This window comes from Cataglyphis hispanica, chromosome 12 (assembly GCF_021464435.1).
Source record: "Cataglyphis hispanica isolate Lineage 1 chromosome 12, ULB_Chis1_1.0, whole genome shotgun sequence".
Classification (NCBI taxonomy): Eukaryota; Metazoa; Arthropoda; class Insecta; order Hymenoptera; family Formicidae; genus Cataglyphis; species Cataglyphis hispanica.
Genome location: NC_065965.1, coordinates 926,874 through 948,077, shown reverse-complemented (window position 1 = coordinate 948,077; position 21,204 = coordinate 926,874). Strand labels below are relative to the sequence as shown.

Sequence of the window (21,204 nt, the reverse complement as noted above, 5' to 3'; positions counted from 1 at the left end):
CATATCATTATAAAGTTCGTAAAACTATCAAATAGGATATATCTCTCCTTTTTTTCCTGTGACTTTTCTCTCATTTTAATAGACAAAGGTTTTATATATTTTTACGTAACAAAACCTAATATTTTTTTCCTTTTGCTATGGATTATTGATACTACAGCGGCAGTATATCAGAAGTCGTATTTTTCAGTTTTGAAGTGTCATTGGTACAATTACGTTTTGTAAGCAGTAAAATGGATATGTGTATTCTCGAAAGAGAAATGTCGAGGCGTACAGGCAGTGATATAAATGTAGTATTTCGTCAAAGTATCTAAGTAAAAATATTTCTATTTTTTTTTAAATTGAAAATACATTAGACAAAATAAACTTGTATTTAATTTTCGGCAACAATTATGGAAAGTGGGAAAATAAGGAGAATGAGGAAGAAAATAAAAAGAAAATTGTGAATTTTTTACTACATTAAACTTTGGTATTATATGTGAGTGAACGTCGTTGTTCCTCCTCTTTGTGCCGGTCTGCTTAGCGCCTTTGAATGTTTGCCTATATCAACGATTATTTACAAAGATCATACAAAGTACAGCGTAATCAAAGTTAATAAAAATAATAATAATAATGGTAAGAATCGTATTAATACTAGTCGTAAAAGATAACAGAAGAATTCGACGTTTGTCGACCAAAAGCAAATACAAAATACTTAACTTAAGCGGTGAATGAAAACACACCTTTTGCTTGCGTGTGCAAAGAAAAACAAAAATGTCTATACTTTGTGAAAATATGTGATGCATATACTTAAATAATTTGGTGCTGTGCGCAATTGTTTAAAAATGGTTAGACACCCCAGTTGCTGCTAAAACTAGCATGCGGGGATAGCGTTTTATTAAGGACGATTAAACCTCGTAGAGGTATTCTCTATAAAACTATTCTCTGATATCTAATACTAGGAAATTAGTGAACGGATAAATGTGTCGGGTAAGTCTACCGTGACAAATACTGTTAACAAACTAGCGATACATATTTTCCTTTCTATAATCGCGATGACGAAATATCGCTCAATCATGTAAGCTCGCATTGTCCAATTTTGAAAGAAATTTTTCGCAATAGTTTTCAATATCTGCGCAATCTCTACGGAAGAATAAGCGGGAGTTATATATCGTTAGTTTTCTAACACGTAATCGATATACAGATATTACGCCTCTCTCGATGACCTCCGGTAATTTTTGTCTTTTCTAAATGTCGAGAATATTGAATTTCTGCGTTTCTAAAACAATTAATATTTCAGTTATTTCTACTGTTTCTTTTCACACATGTCCATGTATGTATATTGACTACGAGTGATCAACTTAAGTCTACTAATAAATTAATAGATAAATATTCTTTTTTACACACGTATGTGTCTTATATAAGTCAAACAATAGTTTCAACAATCTTGAATTTACTGCAAATGTCCCGAGGACGCTTCGGTCACTATACACAACTTTTTGCAAGATTTTCACTAATTCTATTACTTCGTATATGACTTATAGAACTTGTACCGATTTCTATCTACGAGAAAGAAGGCTTAATTTAAACGATTAATCTTTACGCTAATATTTAGTTGCAAACTCTACATGCTTTTATAAAGCACTAACGGTAGACCTTTGGAAGTGATGAACAATTCCTGATGAATGGAAGGTACGTGGTGTTTAAGTATCGAGACTTGTCAAGCGTCGGAAAGATATCTTTTAATTAATATCCTTCAAATTGGCGTTTCGCATGTTGATTAATCTCGATATCGGGCTGTACGCGAAAGTAATAAAACAAGTAACATGCATGCGAAGCTGGGTGTTGCGACAGATTTCTAATAAAGACGAGAATTATCGCGCATTGAAGATAATTTCCCGAAACATACGCAGTATTTGATAGCAAGGACCTTTCCATCTCGCAATCGCATCTTAATACGCATCCTCATTCGCGAGCTCTCTACACGGTGGACGTTTGCTGGTTATTGTTCTCCAGCGGAATGCTAGTAGAACACTCCTTCAACATCGCTCGCAGCCGTAGAATCTCTTTGGACGCCGCCGCTAAATCGGATTCCAATTGCAGTTCCTTTTCTCGACGACGTTTCAGTTCACGTTGACATGTCTGTGATAATATAAATTATATAATCAAAATTTTTTCTTTCATCGCAATCTTTTTTCTCTACAATTTAAATATAAAGTTTTTAATTTGATCTATTTCTGTTACTTACCACATTTTGTCGCAATAAATCCAGCTTGTCGCACTTGAGCCTGGTGACTTCCATCCTTAGAGTATCGTTCTCCACGATCCCATCCTTGCTCGTACACCTGGCAGTATCGTGAGTCTCTGCAGAGCTCATGGATTCGAGGCCTGTGTCGCTATCGGGATATACGGCCTGATCGAGCTCGAGTTCGCTGTTGAGCGAACTGTCATCACTCTCCGAGATCACTCGTTGCGTCACCTCCGTCGTCGCCGTTTTCTCCTGTGTGCGCAGATTCTCGTGCGTTAATCGCTGCACTGTTGTCGCTGATGCCGGTGCCGGGCTCTTGTCGACGATAGTGGCGTCACTATCGAGGCAAACAATACTAGTACTCTGCTGCGATTCCCTGCGATCGTATTCGTCTTGCTGTAACGTTGCTAAACTGCTATCCTGATTGTCAGTATTGGACAAACTGCTATCCTGGCTGCCGAGACTGCCGCGTTCCGAGTCCCTCCTCAATGTTAGATCCGGTGAACCGAGAGGACTGGATGGTTCCACCAAGCGTTTGCTGCTACCACTCACCTAAACACACAAAAATATATTTTTTAATCTGTTTCAGCTTCTTGTTTTTTATATATTAAGTTTATATTTATGGTTGATATGTTTATATTTTATAGATATAATTCCAATAGATATAATAAATAAAGCTGTTGTCTGGACTTCTTTTTTTTATGTTCTTAATCGATTGATCCGAAAGAATTTTATTTCACAGCATGTAACGAATGCGTTATCATTCACTCATTCGTTCATTTACTCACCTTTATGGCGGTCGACTGCCGATTGCTCGGTGGACTGGGCTCCGTCTGTTGACCTTTCTTTGCCAATTGCTGCGGTACGCTCTCCGTCGACGCGTTCCTCACGCGCGAGATCAGCGCTTTGCGTACAGTGTCGATGAATCGCGAACCACTGCTCCCCGAAGCGGATACATCACTCGTCGTTGGACTCACCGGACAGATAGTTAAGCCGGAGTTTCCTAGGCCGATCGGACCGCCAAGAAATTCACCCGTTTTAGTCTGCAATTCCTCCGTTAGGGATTCCAACAAGGCCGATCTAGTCCGTAGCTGAAAATTGTACGGTTAACTTATTTGATGAACAGTGTTTCTCTTCACATTTTTAGAAAGTTATCGCAACAGTAACGCGAGAATACCGACGCTGTCCGATTACGCAGGACAAAGGTAACAGGAAGACGTTCAAAACGGAAAGACTTACCTCCAACTTGGAAAACTTCTCAGCTTTGTATGCGGCGTTCTCGGCGTTTACGAGCTTCGTGAGCAGGAACTCTTTGAACTCGACACCTCTGAGAAAGACGGCAGGTGTCGGCAAGGTTGGACCGAACCAGGGAACGTCATCGCGTGCTGTCACACTGACTTTGTACCTTTATGTAAATACAATTATTATTTATTGCTACAATTATTGCATTAATTGAAAGCAACTTCGAAAGATATTTAGATAAATGGTTCGATAATTGATTGACCGTTTGCCAAGGTTTCGGCGACAGAGCACAGGCAGCGTGTGGAAAGAGCAACTATGAATCTAAGAATATACCTCGTATTAGGAGTGCAGGGGTCGATGACTTGTACGACGATAAAGGCATGCAAGAAGTGGCTGGCAATCATGTCCGGACTGAAGGGCGTCGGTTCCTCCTGGAATATGATGGCAACGATGTCGTTACCGATATGCCGTTTACGCTGCAACTGTTGCGAGTCGCCTGGACTGTACGGCAGCAACGAGGCCACATGAAACAGCACCTCTCGACCCCGGAATACTTCGTATACGGCCGAATCGCCGGTCTGCCCATGTCGAGTGTCCAATCCACCGCGATAACTGAAATACCATCGAGTTAGAAGAGCAAAAAAAATAAAAAAAAAGAAAACATAAAAGTACAAAAACAAAAACATTCACTTATTCGAGATAAAGTTAGGAATGTTTTTATTATCGATTCTTTGCAATTCTATAACGATTTTATGTATTTTCTCCAATAAAAATTTTAATATATTTAAAAAAAAAATATCCCGAAAAAATAATTGTACCCCTTGTGATCCTTGAGGTCGATCTTCTGGCCGAGCAAATCGAGAAACTCTTGGAAGGCCGGCGTGATCTGCCGATTGCCAAAGAGTTGCTCTTCGGTGACTTGACCAGCTCGTTGATGTAGAACGCCGAACTTGAACCTGGAGACCAGGGCATGCTCGTCGTATCGAGCGATCAGGGTACCGGCTCCGGGACACATGACCGGCATCAAAGGACTCACGTTCAAGGACTCGTTGATCGCCTGCGAACAATTGTTCTTCGATAAGAATGATAATACACGTGAATGCGTAATCGACGATTAAATTATTACGAAAAAAGCGAGGCAAGGTCTTTCCTGTGTTTTATCGCGAAATGGCATATGCCATTTTCTCTGTCTTTCCTTTTCTCCTTTTCACTTCCTCCCACTGTCGCGCGATCGCACACATAACAGCCGAGAGATAAAGCATGCATACTTACGAACGTTAAATAATTCAGTCTGTTTATGCGTTTTTTGCGCACTGGCGGAATATATGACTCAAGGTCAGATATAGCCTCTCCAGTCGATCGGAACTAATGATTTTTTAATAGTCTTTTGTTATATTTAACAGTCTTTATCTTTTATATTTTTACAGATAATATAAAACAAAATGTGACACAACCAGGGCAAATAAAATTAATATTTATATTTTTTCAATATATCCATTATTTTTAATAAAAATTCGCACTTTCAAATAATCACAAAAAACTCTTTCACAACTATTCTTTCAGATTTAATTTTAATTTAATTTTTATTTGAAAATTTAAATTCTTTCAGAATTTAATTTTTATTTGATTTTTTTAGCTAATATTTAATTTTCTTTTAAATTACAATTTAATAGTTATATTGATTAATTGATATGCATACGTATAAGTTTGAAAATTCTGTAAATTTTTAAATTTATCCTTTATAATTATTGAGTCTTTTCTTTTTTATTTTACAATTTATATTTAAATAGTTTTTTTTTTTTAGGTACTTAGATAAGAAAAAGTCTGCAGGTGCGATTACAAGTTGCGTAGCTCATCCAGCTGTAGTTAATTATTCAAACATACAGGTATCGCTTACAGGCGAAACTCTCATCGTCGAGTTCACTCTTCGCTGCGACGTATTCGATCGCACGAGTCGATTGTTTGATCTTAAAACAACTTTGAAAAACTGGGCCTATAGTAAACGTTTCACACACCGCTCGCGTATTAATATCGCTCTCCGTAAACACAGCGCGATTGTTGGCTCAGGAGTTTCTTATTATCTCTTCAAACATATAGGTAATCGAGTATATCGCCCGTCCCGAGTGCGCCACCCGGTATAAGCAACGTCTCCGATACGTAAACAGCGCATGATATATTGCACAATAGCTCGAAGTAAACGAAGCATCGTTCTTTCGAAGAGTTTCTCTCTGGTCGCAGGTTTTAGAAATTGGAACAACCTTTCGAAAAAAAACTCTGTATCTTTAAATTATATTTGATTTAAATTTTGCGAGTTATATTTTTAGGATATCTTTTTATTTATTTATTTAAATTAATTTTTTAATTAAATTTAAAATTTTTAATTATTATTCAATTTTTAATTTCTAATTAATTTTAATTATTTTTAATTTAAATATTTATTTATTTTAATTATTTTATGCAAAAATAATTAAAATAAAAAAATAATAAAATTATTTATTTAATTACTTTTATATAAAAATAATTAAAATAAAAAAAAACAAAAAATATCCTAAAAATTAGAATTTTAATTATGAGATTTTGCATAATTAACAATATAATATAATTTTACATATATTGTTGTACATTAATCCTTCTTAGAATTTCCGGCAAATTTACATATGTGCTTCCCGAAACATTTTAATCTAAATTTTATCGCGTGACGTTTCGACTGTCAAGGATCATTGTTGTAAGTGAACGACCATCGTCATTACCTTGACCATTTTCGTCGGCGTAGGATTTGGGTTGAGATTCGAGGCGGGGACCAGGTCGTGCGTCGATCCCGCTCGCAATCGCAGCAACACCCGCCAATGTTCCTGTCCGGCGACCGTCTCGGCCTTCACCGAGACCAGGACCGGGCCGTTCTCACCGTCCCTTCCCACGAAGTTCACGTGTTCCTGCGGATAAGAAAAAGAAGCCAAGGCGATAAGACGCGTATTTCACGCTCGTGCGGGACAATTATGGCAGCAATTAGTCACGGTTTCCGGTACCTTTATTAGAAACCACACGTCATGTCATACAAGAATCGCTGAAAAGTTAGAAAAGTCATGGGAAACAGATTGCAGATTGATGTATTAAGAGCTCACTCTGCTCTACTAATATCAAAAATTGATAAAATGTCAAAACATATAAAATGTCAAAAAAATTAATTGACTTCTGACAAAATTAATTTCTAACATTTTTTTTTACTTCCTAAAAATCATCAATTTTTCACATTGAACCCCTTTAAGGAAGCTTGGGCTCAAAATAAAGATTAATAAAACAAAAACTGACTTTTGCAAGTTTCCTCTTCACAAATTTATTAAAAAATTCAAGATTTTCAAAATTCTCATAAATATTTTTTATAATTTTACAGGGTGTTTATTCAAAAAGATCCCGTAAAAATTTCCTGATCTTTCAGATATTTTTGTTAAAAAAATTCCAGGTAAAGAAATATTTTAGATTTTTTTATGCAATTTTCAAGAATAAATTTTTTTATTGTATGCGTTTTCTAATGTTTTTCATCACACAAAGGAAAAACACAAAGCCACTTAAATTTTAAGTGTTAATTACAAATGTACTGAAAAAACTAATTAGTTTTCTTAAAATTAAGATAAAAACTTTTAACTTGCGTAACATTTTTATTTTTTATCAGTAAGAATTTAAAATTAAAATAAAAAATATGCATTGCATATTTAATATTTTATTAAGATATTGAATATACAGGGTGTTTCGGGTCAGGTTAGAGAAACTTCAGGATCTTATAGGAAATTGAATTTGGAACAAAAAAATTCCTGTAAACATAGATCCGAAAACGCTTTGTTAAAAAGTTATAACTACCAAAAAATCATGTTCATTTGATGATTTTTAAAAATAATTCTTTATTTATTTGAAAAAAAAGTAATGAAATAAATCTAATAGATAATTAAATAACAAACTAAATTACATTATTTTCATTTATGTAATTCTGATAAGGCGTTCAAAAGAAAACAAGCTCAAAACAACGAAAAAAACAGAAACTGTGGAAACAAACTTTCGAACATCTTTATGTAAACACTACATACATTTGTAGCTCACTTTTGTTTACACATTTCTAATATGAACATTCAGAATTAGTTCACGACAATTAAGCTAATGCTGTACCATCGCAGACTTTAGTGGAGAGAATTAATTAACGAAGCGGATCTATGGTTACAGGAACTTTTTTGTTCCAAATTTAATTTCCTATAAGATCCTAAAGTTTCCTATTCTCTATAAAATCCTGAAGTTTTCTTTAACCTGTCCTGAAACACCCTGTATAAACAGAAATAAATATATGTATATTTTAAACACATAATTCATAATTTTATTAATAAGCTTATCGACGGATTGCAGATTGCTTACAGTATAAGAGCGAATTATTAAAGAGAAAATTTGTTTAAAAATTGCCTGACGTGAGTCCCAAGAAAATTCCATGAGATTCCCTGATTTTTCCAGATATAAAAAAAATCCCTGTGTACCCCTTGTTTTTCCAGGAAGTAGAAACCTTGTTTTAGCATAAAAAAAAAAATCTAAAAATATATCCTCTTCAAACTTCGTTTATCGTAAAATTCGATAAAGTAGAAATCATATCAGTTGGACGGAAAAAAAATATCCTCGTGTATGGTTGACGAACGATGTCGCAATGCGCTCTGAGTGCGGCTGACATTAGAACAATTACGGTAATTCGCGCGTTCCGGATTCAATTAGACATTAGGAAATTGCTGCGAGTCAAATAAGCGTGCGTATATAGGTGATTGCGGCCCTGAAACGCCACCGTATTACGCAGTGACGCGCTTTTACAAACTATTATAGTTAGCGCGATTTTGCGCACTTTGTATATACACGGTGTCTCGCGCGACACGTATCGAGGACAACTCGATTATGTAAAGAGCGAGTTTATCGGGAAGTTTATCGGCCTGTCGGCCGATCTCTTCGCGGGATTCTAACGTCAAATGTAGGTCAGTGATAAACGCGAATGTGTGCGCGGCATGACAAGTTCAAATTGTCGATATCGACCTATTATGTAAGCAAAGCAAGCTGTGTACAGCGAAACTTAATTCGTTTTTTTTTAATACGAATTATCGTCCCGTATTATGACCACGAAATTCGGCAAAATAAATATGTTGCCAAAAAGCAAACGTCGGGCATGCATGACCTTGTTTCACGTGCACATGTCGAGTCGGCTAAATTTACACACGCAGGTTTCTTTATTTAATTTATCTGGAAAGTGCACGCGAGACCACGCACATTTTGCGATGTTTCTCGACGCGTATAAAGAGAAGAAAAAAATACCGTACGATCTCTCCCCCCCCCCTCCACCCCTCCCTCCCTCCCGCTGATTTTAGGCTCTTATACTTCTCGGATACGGAACGGCGAACGGCTATAAAAAATTGCGATGCGAATAGCGAGTGTTTCCTCCGTTTTACGAAGCCGAAGACGGGAAATAAAAACGGTGCATCGGTCGTCGGTGCATAACACGCGAGCAAAAATGCGCTCGGCTTAGAGAGATACACGAAAGGTCGGGTCGCGCATAGAGAATGATGCACGGATGAAATGCATACACACCGCCGCTCCCCTTCGCCCCGGTCTTTCGCTAACCTTCGGATAGAGTGGCGCGGAGGAGGAGGGGGGGGGGGGGTTGGAAAGGGCAACGCGCCCGGAGTTCACAAGAGTTCACGCCATCCTTGTACGTACACGTTTATTATTGTTACCATTATTGCTATTACCATTTTACCTTTATATTAATTAAATATAATGTCATGCATAGACTTAAGAGCGTCACACGTGAATTTTGACGAAATTAATAAATAATAATGATAATAAATTTCATTTGTTCAATTCACCATTAATTTATAGCTTTTGCAATTCAATTATTATTAAATTATTAATTAGTTTATACACATATTTATATTATATTATTATATATATATAAATGTGTTGATATGGAATGGAGTGTCTATTTCCCGGAAAATTTGGAATTGTAATAAATTTTTATTGTATCTGAAAAAATCAGAGAATTCTCATGGAATTTTATTGGGACACAAGAGATTTTTTTAAAAATTATCTTTAATAATTATATTGTAAATAATCGGCATTTTCTGATGAGCCAAATTATGAATTATGTGTTTAAAATATAAATATAAATATAAATTATAAATATATACCTATCTTTGTTTATGTATATCTAATACCTCAACAAAATATTATATAAATGCAATACATCTTTATTGTAATTTTGAGTGATAAAAGAATCTAGCAATTGAAACTTATCTATGGCTCTACATTTTCCTTTTATATAAAGAAAGCGCATAGAATAAAAAAAGAATTGTTTTAAATAGTTGCCAAAAAAATCTTTAAAATATTCTCTTTTATCTGGAATTTTGAACAAAACCACTTGAAAGATACTTTTCAGAAATTTTTTTTCACAAGATTAAAATAAACACCCTATATAAAATGATATGTCACAAATTTCAAAAAAAAGTATCTTAACATAAATTCCAAGATAAGGCATAAAAAAAATATGCGTTATTTATTTCTTCAGATTTCCTCTTTTTTGCATTTATGAATATTTTTATCTTCACTCGCGCATTAATTCTTCTTATCGAAACGTCTATACGCGTGCTTCTTCCCTTATCGAGCGCAATCCATGTCGCAAATGGCAAGTATAATGCCTGGCTTGCGATATTACACAAACTCGCCGACGGCGCACCCTCCTCTATTGTAAGCAACGACTTTTTACTCTGTACCCGTGCACCTTCTTTGTTCCATGGCTCTCGATTGATATCGTTAGCCGTTACTATCAGCTCCGAGGTGTGTAACCGTTTGCTGTTACGGTTCGAATTACACGCGCACCGTTGTAATCTCCCACAAGTAATCGCCTCCTTCTTCCATATGTGTGACTTCTCTTCGGCTTATGGCTTATTCTTCTTCTCTTTTAACGCGTGTAACAAACGGCAATTACGATATCGGTATCGCAAAGGCGTACGTTCCTGCTTAAAAAACCCAATAAAAGAAAACATAGATTCAATTTTTATTAAAATTTTATATAAATTTATCGTAAGCTATATTATTTCAATTGGACTCATATAAAGTATTAAAAGATCAAGAATTTGTATTTTGACAGATTAGATATGATTTGATTAAATTGATTATAATTATCAAATAATGTGTATGACTTGCATTCTGCGTTTTTTTTTGTTGAGTTTCTTAAAAAATGAAAAGAAAATTTAGATTAATTTTTCTCTACAAAATTAAGTTTCCATAAAAATTGCGGGATAAAAATTAGAACAATTAGATAAAAATTGTACAAATTAATTTGCACATTGCTTCCTCATTATTTTGTTTCACTCATAAAGCTTAACTTCCTTATAGAGGAAATCACCGATTCTAATTAAATTCAATACAACCTTTAATAATACTCAATAGAAGTTTAATAATATTTTATTCGTGGTAAAAAAATTTAATCAAATATCTGAAAATTTGCGAAAGTTAGATCGTGTATAGACATTTCTCAAAAAATTCAAAATTTTATAAAAAGTGAACCCTTTCAGCGACGACTCTCACCAGATTCAAAATGTCAACCATCCTTTAATAATACTTTATCCATTAAAAAAAATTTAATCCGATATCTCAAAAATTGCGGAATTTATTTTTGAGTTTATACAATATACATTCCATACATACATACATACGTACGGACATTTAAATAAAAATATGATTTTTTTCGATGTTTTGATACATTGGCATAGAAAACTGGAAAACAAATTTTGTCACGAAAACAAAGCAAAATTGGAACACATGTTCCTTGAATTTTTTGTTATTACGTGCCAATTTCGAATTATATCTTCGAATAGGGAAACTATTTCGAGCATTGCAATGTAAAAGTGTATTTATTAAATTCGCGGAATTATATCGCATTATTTTACATATCGTAAGCGTTACTTCATACAGTTACGGATTTCAGCGTTCGGGTTGTAAGGCAGAAAAAAACCATTACGAGCCGAGCAAAAGGTAACACCGTCGAAATAACAATAGGCGGAACGGGAACTCATCCGTCGTGCCTTATCTAAAAAAAGCGCGCGCACGCAATGCCGGAAGCGGAAAATAGTGTGCTCTTTTTCTTACAAACTGTGCACGACTTAACGATTCACTAATTAGCAGACTTTCCGAGCAGATGCACAACACTTGCAATAATAATATACAGCAATGTAGGATTCTAAACGAGATGTTTGCATAACAACATATAATAATAATAATTATTATTATATAATAATAATGTTAAATAATAATAATGATTAGTATTAAATAATAATAATAATTATTATATGTTAATTATTATATGCATAACACTCGCAATAGTATATATAGTAATATAGTATTCTAAACAAGATTTTTGCATAACATAAAATAATAATAATATTATTATATTATTATTAATAATAATAATTATTATTATATATTAATTAATATATGCACAACAAAACTTACAATAATAATATATAATATAGTATTCTAAACAAGATTTTTTGCATAACATAATAATAATTATTAATTTATTATTAATATATTAATAATAATTATTAATTTATTAATAATAATAATAATAATAAATATTTTTCAACCAAAGAGATTCTCTTGACCGACCTTGTTACGAATTTTTCTTGCCTTATTTTCTCAAGTGTTTTCGATTACGTGCTTTTCTTATTTTCTATATTTTTGGCAACTCCATGATCGCGAATTTTCATTGTCAAGGAACATTTTTTAATCTCGTATATATCTTTTTTTTTATTTAAGAGCATCCTCGCACATTTTATATATTTAATAAATTATGTCTCTCTCTTCATTTTTCTTTTTATTGCATTTGTTTCCATGAAAAATTTTTCGCCATGATTCGGTGATGCGACAACAGATAGAAAACAAAGAGAAAAGAATCTAGGGACAAAAGTGAAGAGAAGCGTAAGAAAATTGCGACTAGGGATCGAAAAGAACGATCGACGACGACGGATGAATATCAGAGGAGAAGAAGAAAGGGATTCCTCTCTCTTGGTTCCCCGGGCATCGAAGAGAACCCTCCTTGTGGAGACTATGAGAACGTTCCCACTCCCACGTCCAAAGTGCTCTTTTCCTTTTCCTACGTGCCTCTTTTTTCCCTCCCTCGCCCTTCTCGCCCATCGCGGTCGCCCCGACACATCCTTCTCTCCCTCATCGTTATCTCCGTCTTCTCCCGTGCATGCATCCTTCCTTCCTCGTACACCTACGTGCGTCGGTTGAGCGATCGCAGTTCATCACGGTTCTCGAGTTCTCGAATATACGGTTTCAGGGACGGCCGAATAAGGTTCAGGAGGCGCCCTGATCTTCATCGTACGACGTGCGAATCGAATAAATTGAGCTTATTCGGAAGGAAACGAGATATAAGAAATATTGATAGAAATGTAGAGAAATGTAGAGGCTTTTTTAATTTTCCAGTTTTAATTATACCACGCTGGACACTCCAAAGCTCTGTATTTTTTCGAAGAAATTCACAAACAAACGTCCTATAAATTAATTTAATTTCCTATTTTCGTAAAAGATAATAGGCGCTATTGAGGAACGAGAGGTAGAGTCTCTAGAAGCTAAAAATCTGACATAGTCTGACAAGTCTGTTCTAGTTTGATACAAAATGTCATACTATATATACACTTACTACTACACGTATAATACATGCATATGTATAAATTATTGGCTGATTTTTTAAAACATCATCGCTGATTGGAGCCATCATTTCGTATTAAACCAATCAAGAATTGGACGACATACGCCAGATTCTAGGGACTTCCAGGGACTCTAATGAGAGGCTCTAATAGCGAGAAAACACTTACCCTGCCGACGAAGAAGCGACGATAGCACTTGGCCGTATCGTCCTGGTCTATCCTGGGTTGCCAGGCCGGCTGCGCCGGCAGCAACGCCCTGCCAGCCGAGTCGAGGGTATGTCGATGATCGGTACCATCGACCCAGTATCCGGACGGCGTGACGACTAAGGGCGGTTGGGCGCCGGTCGCGGTCTGCTGTTGTAGGGCCGCTTCCATGAGCGCCCTGCCCAAGGGCGCGTCGCCAACCGGCGACGGTGACAGCGCCGGGGTGTGATTGCTGGGCGCACCGCCGGGACTCGACGTCGTCCTGTCATCTCTCGGCGTCTGCAACGAAATTACAGGCACCAATTATTCATCCGGTCGTGTCCTCTGTTTATGATTTATATCTTTACAAGGAGGATCCCAGTGCAATTGCATTATCGAAGAGTTTTGATATAAAGGGTGAGTCTAAATTGGGACACGCAAATATCTCGAAAACAATGCACCTTTGAAAAGAAAGTTTGAAAGAAAAATTGTTTGGGGGGCAAACGTAATTGCATTATTTATTTCTGATTCGGTGGACATTTTCAAGGTTATTTCAAGGTCAACTTTATTTTTTTTAACGCAAACCCTTATTTTTTGTCGCGTATGCTTAGAGTCCTTCTTAAGATCTTTTCAAAACACTATAATAAAATATTTTTTCATTAAGTTTCATTTTTTAAAAATCCAAAAGAAATTAAATAATATTATCAAAATTATTATATATCATACGATTTGATAGAAAATAATCTTTACTAAACATCTCAATGTATTTTCGTAGTAGAATATCGTCGATACTTCTATGTTCGTGTCATCTAGCGTTATCGACCACTTATTTATCAGTCGCCAATGCATGTATCGAATCATTCGTTCTCGTGGTCGGAGGCATTGATTGCCCGGTGCTGTTCGTCTTTCCGGAGGCGAACATGATCGATCGACACACAAGCGGAAGAAGCGAGGAGTCTCTCGACGCGTGTCGTAAACGTCAAGGAGAGATCGAGGCGAGTAGGTCGAACGGTAGACATAGTCGCCTATATACGAGCGCGCGTTGATCGCAGAGAACGGAAACGAAATACGTCCACGTGTCACCGAACACCGTGAGCACCCACGCGGAGATCCTCATGTGGACCAAGTCAAATATCGACTGTCACTCGATAGGTACTCGGGACACTCGACGATGAAACACATATCGATGTGTGAAACAACTTCGAGTATCTCTCGCCTGCCTACGCAAATAATTATTATTACTTCATTGACGATGGTGAAATTTTAATACGCGCGATGTCGACGATAAATTTCCTCCACGTCTTTAATAATAAATGCAGCTAAATTATTTCTCATTAATAGATCTGTTGCATTAGTTCATATGCAGGAACTGATATTTTTTTCTTGATTACTTTGAAAATTAATAATAAAATAATTTTATTTAATTTTTTTTTTTTAATATGAAAAAAGAGAAATAGAGATTGATTATTTTGAAAATTAATAATAAAATAATTTTATTTAATTTTTTGTTTAATATGAAAAAAGAGAAATAGAGAGAGAAAAAGCGAATGAATAGAATGAATAAAGCTTTCGAAGTGATTATTCCACTTGTGATTAATTATGCATAGTCAAACTATCATTTATGAAACGCATCAACGGATTTCTCCAGAGTTGAACGTGTAAAAGCAATCGCGCGTAAACGCGCATTTTCTCCCGATCTTCATTAGGGAAGATTGCGACTTATTCATGTCACGTGGGTTGTAATCGGTCGTTTCACACTCAGGTATATCTGATTTGACCCCAATTCCACAATTTTCTGCCAAGTTTAAATGGCACTTCTCGTGCATCTCTATTTCGTATTACTTTCTGGAATTTAACTCGAGTTTCGCATACTGCGAATAAGTATTTTATTTCAAGTATTAATAAAGGTAGGAAGGAACACTGCAAGAGTCAAACCTTGTACGAGATCAGGTTTTTCCGCGGAAATATCTAGACTGAAGAAAATGTAATCATAAATCTTCAAAGGCTCGCACGATCGATCGCGGAATCCATATTATTATGACCCGTTTCTCTTTCTCTCTATCCGCGGAATAATTCTATCTTCGTGGAAAGGTGCAATTCCGCGATAGCTTGATCGATCAGTGACGCGCATCGCGAGCGGGATTACATTACCACACGTATTATACACGCGCTATCGCACACAGGTGCATACCGCTAAATGCACGTGCCACTGTATGCAACATCCGCTGGCTAGCATCGAGATATCGACGCGATTTAGTTATCGGATATCACTTCAAAGCGAGATCGCGTAATTCGGTCACCTCGATCAAATCTCATAGGAAATTATTAACGCATCGATCGCGAATTGTGATGAGCGACAATTTCCGCGAAATGTCAAGCCGACTCAGGGTGTCTATTCTAATCTTGTAAAAAAGATTGCCTGATCTCTTCTAGGTATTTTTGTTCAAAATATTCTATGTAAGGAGAATATTTTCAAGATTTTTTGATTTAAGTTTTTATAAAATAAGATTTTTATTGCGTTTTTTAAAGCTTGAAAAATTTTCGTGAGATAAAAACTTTTCACCCGTGTAACATTTTCATTTTTTATTATTGAAAACTGTAATGAAAAATATTATAGTATTGCATCTTCAATATTTTGTTAAGACATTGACAATATTTATCATTCATTTTCAAAGAGAGAAATTTTTAAAAAATTCTCTGGATCTCAATAAAATTCCACGAGAGTTCTCTGATGTGCAAAAAAAAAATCCCTGAAAATTCGATCTAAAGAAAATATTTTCAAAATTTTGAAAATAAAATTCTCTGATTTTTCGAGATATAAAAAAAATTCTTGAAAATTCGATGTAAGAAGAATATTTTCAAGATTTTTTGATGTAACTTTGTAAAATAAGATTTTCATTGTATGAACTTTGTAATGCTTGAATAGCTTTCATGAGATAAAAATTTTTCAGCTGCATAACATTTTCATTTTTTTATCACTGAAAACTACAATAAAGAATATGTATTACATCTTCAATATTTTGTTAAGACATTGAATATTTATCATCCATTATCAGAGAAATTTTTTTAAAAAATTTTCTGAATCTCAATAAAATTCCATCACTTCCCTGATTTTTCCAGATGCAAAAAAGATCCCTGAAAATTTCAGGTTTTCTATGTTTTTTCCAGAGACTAGATACTCTGCGACTCTTTCGACCTCGAATATAATAATCAATTCTAATAATTTGGAGAATTAAAGGTACTTTAAATCGTTATTATCTTTTAAAAGAGAAAGGAAGATCGATTTTTTAAAATCGTTTTGATTGATTTTTTTCACAGTCCAAGATGAAATGCTCTTTTCTTTCTCCCTTTTTCATCTTATTCGTATAAAATCGTTGCGGTCATCGTCGATTATCATCCGGACGCATCCAAGTTGTCTCAGCTGAACGTTCACTCGAAAGACTCGTTCCGATGAAACCATTCTATTTCGAGTTCGGTTCCGTTCGAACGGCACGGCAGAATGAACACGATTCTAACGAGGCACGCGGCGAAGAGGAAAAAACTTCGAAGCGGTGTAAAACGCGGTTTAAAAGTGATGCGGATGTGGCCTCTCGGATTACGTTTCTTCGAGATCTTCTTCCTCGTCGATTTTTCCACGCGCTCTTCCTCTTTCTTTCTCTGTCTCTCTCTCTTCCAAGAGCATTTTCAACCATCGTGTGTGTCTCCTTCCGTCCGCTAATTTTAAGCATCTCTAATTTCGAATGCGAGCAGGATAAAAAAAAAGGAATCCAGAGATGTAAGTGCTCGAAAAAGAAAAGACAAAGAGAGACAGAGCGCAGCCTCCTCCGCCAAATATAAACCTCAGCGCGGCGGAGGAGTCCGGATAAAGGGACTGGAGAAGGAAATACATATCGCAAAACGCTTCGGTCCCAGCTACTAAACGACTACACTCGCTCGTTATATTTATATTTTCGAGCTTGGGATTGCATTTGTTTCAAACCAACACGAGAATTCACGTCAACATTTTTTCAAATCTAATTTCAATAAAATAAATAAAATAAAAAATAATTATTTTATCTGTCAAAAATATTTGAAATTTATATTTTTAATTAAATAATTATTTTATATTCGTCCTGCATACTGTAGTAATTTTTTTTTTTTATAAAAATAAAAATGTGGAAGGGAGGGACGTATTATTTTTTTTCTCAACAATCTTTCGACATCAAAGCCGAAGGAACGAGTTATTGATGAGTTGTAACACCTTCCGAGACACCCGACGTTCCAATGTCGAATGGATCTCGAAAGCGTCGAAATAAGGAAAGCCAATCGCGACCCCGATAAAATACACACACATTACAATATCTAGCACATAACAGCTGCCCGATATATTATTACCAGTACCACCACCTGCTGCGAACGCCATGTGCGCTTGTATTATTTACACCCGCTGCCCGCTTTTTGTGGCGCACATTTTCACCACATAATCGTGTAACGGACGTATTTTACAGGTGACTTTTAGAAAAAGATTAAATTAAATTTCTAACGAAATGAATAAAAACAATCTGAAGGGAATATTAAATTGGAAATATAATAACATTTAATTATAACAATGTTGTAACGTGTTATTCAATATTTCAATTTTCAGGAAGAATGTAAACACGGTATATTACAAATTCAATTGTATAATGTTTTCTTTTACGCAAAAATATTTGGTCATTACGCCATTAAAACGTTAAGTAAGGTAAAGAAAGTCGTGTGCTAAATGTAATCATTAGACTTCCGATTATATATGCACGGGTTTTTGCAAAGATATGCAATAATATGTAAAAATAATATGCAAAAATTTGTACAAATTTGCAAAAAATGTGCAGATATATATTTATAAATATTAATTTTTTTTATAATATTTCAAAGCTTCCGAAACAGATGCAAAATGAAATCAGAAATAAAATAAGTCTTAATCAAATATTATATGTCTTACAAATACAAAATATAAAAATACAAAATAATTATATTTAAAAAAAAGAACTTTATTTCTATATCTAAACTTTTATATTTAAACTAAACTTATAGAAAATCTTAAGAACATTAAATATATAATCTCTTACTGAAAATTAAAATAATATATTAAGAAACGCTTTTCAAAATTTTCCAGAGGAAATCTATGCCTTCTGTCTGAAAATAAATATTTAAAAATAGAAGAAGAACGTTTAACATTTACATATGGTAGTAGGGAATTTTTAATAATTAATTCAGAAATAAAAAATTAATATCATTATCATCATTAGCAATTATTTCGCCTAAAAATTTTGTTGACTTTATTTAGTAGCTTGTAATTTATATTTTTTTCCAAAACGTCTTTTATTTTTTTTTTTTTTTAAATTGTGCCGCACCAATTTTACCTTTAATATTTTTTACATAAAATTTCGAACTTTTCATTTAATTCTAACAGGTTCATACCATTCCTTTCAAGTTTCTCAATTATTTTTGCCACGAAATTATAATTGCTTTCAATAAATCTAAGCTGTTGTGAAATTTGACTTTTTAAATAATTTTTAAATAATAAATACTTTAAGCAAAAATTAGAAATGTATTTAATTATATATAATAAAATTTATGCAAATATGCAAAAATTGAGTAAATTTTCAAAGTATGTAAAAAATAACAAATACGCAATTTGCATGTAATTCGAAGTTTAATAATCATCCAAACTATTCGCAAACTGACAATCGGTGTCCATTCTTCAATGCGATTCATATTTTCTATATTCATCAATTGATCAATATTAAATAACACTTAAAACAGATGCCTCTCTGCGTAAATTATCAGAATATAATAATAATTTAGATATTAATTTCATATGGAAATTCCGTATGACTCCCGCGCTCCAACATCTCATACGAAACGTGCATATGTATCACGCACTCTATTTCCGTCTCAAATAATTCGAGATGAATCGCGCGCGCGTCTTTAATATTTACGACAGTTTATTAACGTGAGAATCAACAACACGTACGGTTACGAGAATAACGAACGGAATAATGTCTCTTGTTACGCGCGCTTTCGATTGCCTCTGTCAAACAGAACTTTTTTCAAAATTAATTAAGTCATTAAAACGATACATGTGAAGTTAATTAAATAAGAAAATAACGCGCGAATATTATAATGTGGCGTGTGTTATGATAATAGTGCCCGCAACAATGTTATGATTCTTAATTGCGCAATTAAACTGTCTTAGAAACTTGAACAAGTTTATCCGAAAGTTGTGAGAGTTTGAATGTCTTAATTAATTTGAAATTAAATTGGATTAAAACTGAGTAATTGAAATCAATTTTGCTCAAATTGTTAGATAAATGAATTAAATAATAACTTGCGTATCTTTTACCCGACTATCGATTTCCCAGCGATTTTATTATCGCGCGAATTGGCCGCGGCTTATCTGTAATTAATTGATCCTGATTTAACAGGAAAGCCGCAGATCGGATTCTGGAGAAAGTTGAACTCTCATCTTGTAAGAACACAAGGGTACGATTGTATTCGATCGGCTTATCTAAAGTGATTCACGTGGCTGAGTCACACACGTGCGAGAGAGCGGAAGAAGAGTCCTAAGAGAAGACCTTTTCGGACGCCTGTTAATTGAACGAAAGTCACGCACGGTGTACATGATTTCTACATTACTTTTTCAACATATTTACGTTTACGTTAAATTATTGTCAAATAAATGTCACAGAAGCAACACGAGAAATGCAATATAATTTTATTATATGATATTTAATGATCTTTGGCGAACGATTTATATATCACGTGTGCGAATATTACAATAATATAATATAATATATATATATATATATATATATATATATATATATATATAAAATATATAAATCAAATTTTAATAAATAATATAATTATTAAAATTTTTGATTCTTTAAGTATCGCGAGTGAATAAGAGTTTAAAGGAGCATATCCGTTTAAACTCTCGAAAAATAAGTATTTTTTTTTTAATTTTTTTTAGATTTTTTGCGACGTAACGACTTGAAAATTTTTTTATTTTTTCACAATATTAATACAATAATATTAAATAAAAATTTTCAGCTTAAAAGAATCTTTTTTTGTGTTGTTATGTAAATATTTGCAAATTTACATTTTCATGCGCAATGTGTATAAATTTTCTTTCAACACGCTGCCATTTTTCTATTTTAAAAAATTTTAAAATTCTGCTAGATAGCTATATTTAATAAAAAAAAACTTTTATTTCAGATATTTCTTATTTTAGCTAAACGAATGTTAGCACATCGTAAAATTGGAGCTCTTCAAATATTCGCATAATTTAAAAAAAAAAAATTTAATCTGAAAATTTTTATTTAGATTGGTTATACATTTTTATTTAGTTAATAATATTGTATTAATATTGTAAAAGAAATTAATTTTTATTAAGTCATTGCGCTGCAAAAAAATCTAGAAAATATATTTATTTTTCGAGACTTCCAATGCCTCTTAAAATCATATTTCTAATTTCATTTTTCTTCAGTCTCACAGAAATATCGCGAGTTTAACAATTACATGCAATAAAAATGAAATCCATACATAAAATGAAACAATAAACCAATTATTTATCTCTTAGTCAACTCGGATGCTCAGGGAACCGTATTGTTAATTAACGTCCGTCCTCGACGCAACGTAATCGCGTATGTATACCCGCCCATATCCGACTTACATAATATCTCTCTTCATGTTTATAAATATCCACGAATGCGGTGGAAAATGTGGAAAGCTGCTTGTATACGCGAATAATAATTATACGCTTCCGAATATCACTGATTGCTTCCCTTTGTCCGATCGTTACTGCAC

At 34.1% G+C, this 21,204-nt stretch overlaps 1 protein-coding gene across 5 annotated transcripts in view; it reads right to left on the bottom strand.

Moving 5' to 3' along the window:
- Positions 1-214: 214 nt before the first annotated feature.
- Positions 215-21,204, bottom strand: part of LOC126853389 (rap1 GTPase-activating protein 1-like) — a 132,138-nt gene continuing 111,148 nt past the window's right edge. For all 5 annotated transcript variants that reach the window (XM_050599079.1, XM_050599080.1, XM_050599082.1 and 2 more), the window contains 8 exons: positions 13,360-13,674; positions 6,217-6,399; positions 4,285-4,523; positions 3,800-4,078; positions 3,464-3,629; positions 3,013-3,315; positions 2,225-2,776; positions 215-2,118 (listed from right to left, as the gene is read on the bottom strand). In XM_050599079.1, the coding sequence (XP_050455036.1) occupies positions 1,957-2,118; positions 2,225-2,776; positions 3,013-3,315; positions 3,464-3,629; positions 3,800-4,078; positions 4,285-4,523; positions 6,217-6,399; positions 13,360-13,674 (2,199 nt within the window). In that variant the 3' untranslated portion in view covers positions 215-1,956. The remainder of the gene's footprint in view (positions 2,119-2,224; positions 2,777-3,012; positions 3,316-3,463; positions 3,630-3,799; positions 4,079-4,284; positions 4,524-6,216; positions 6,400-13,359; positions 13,675-21,204) is intronic.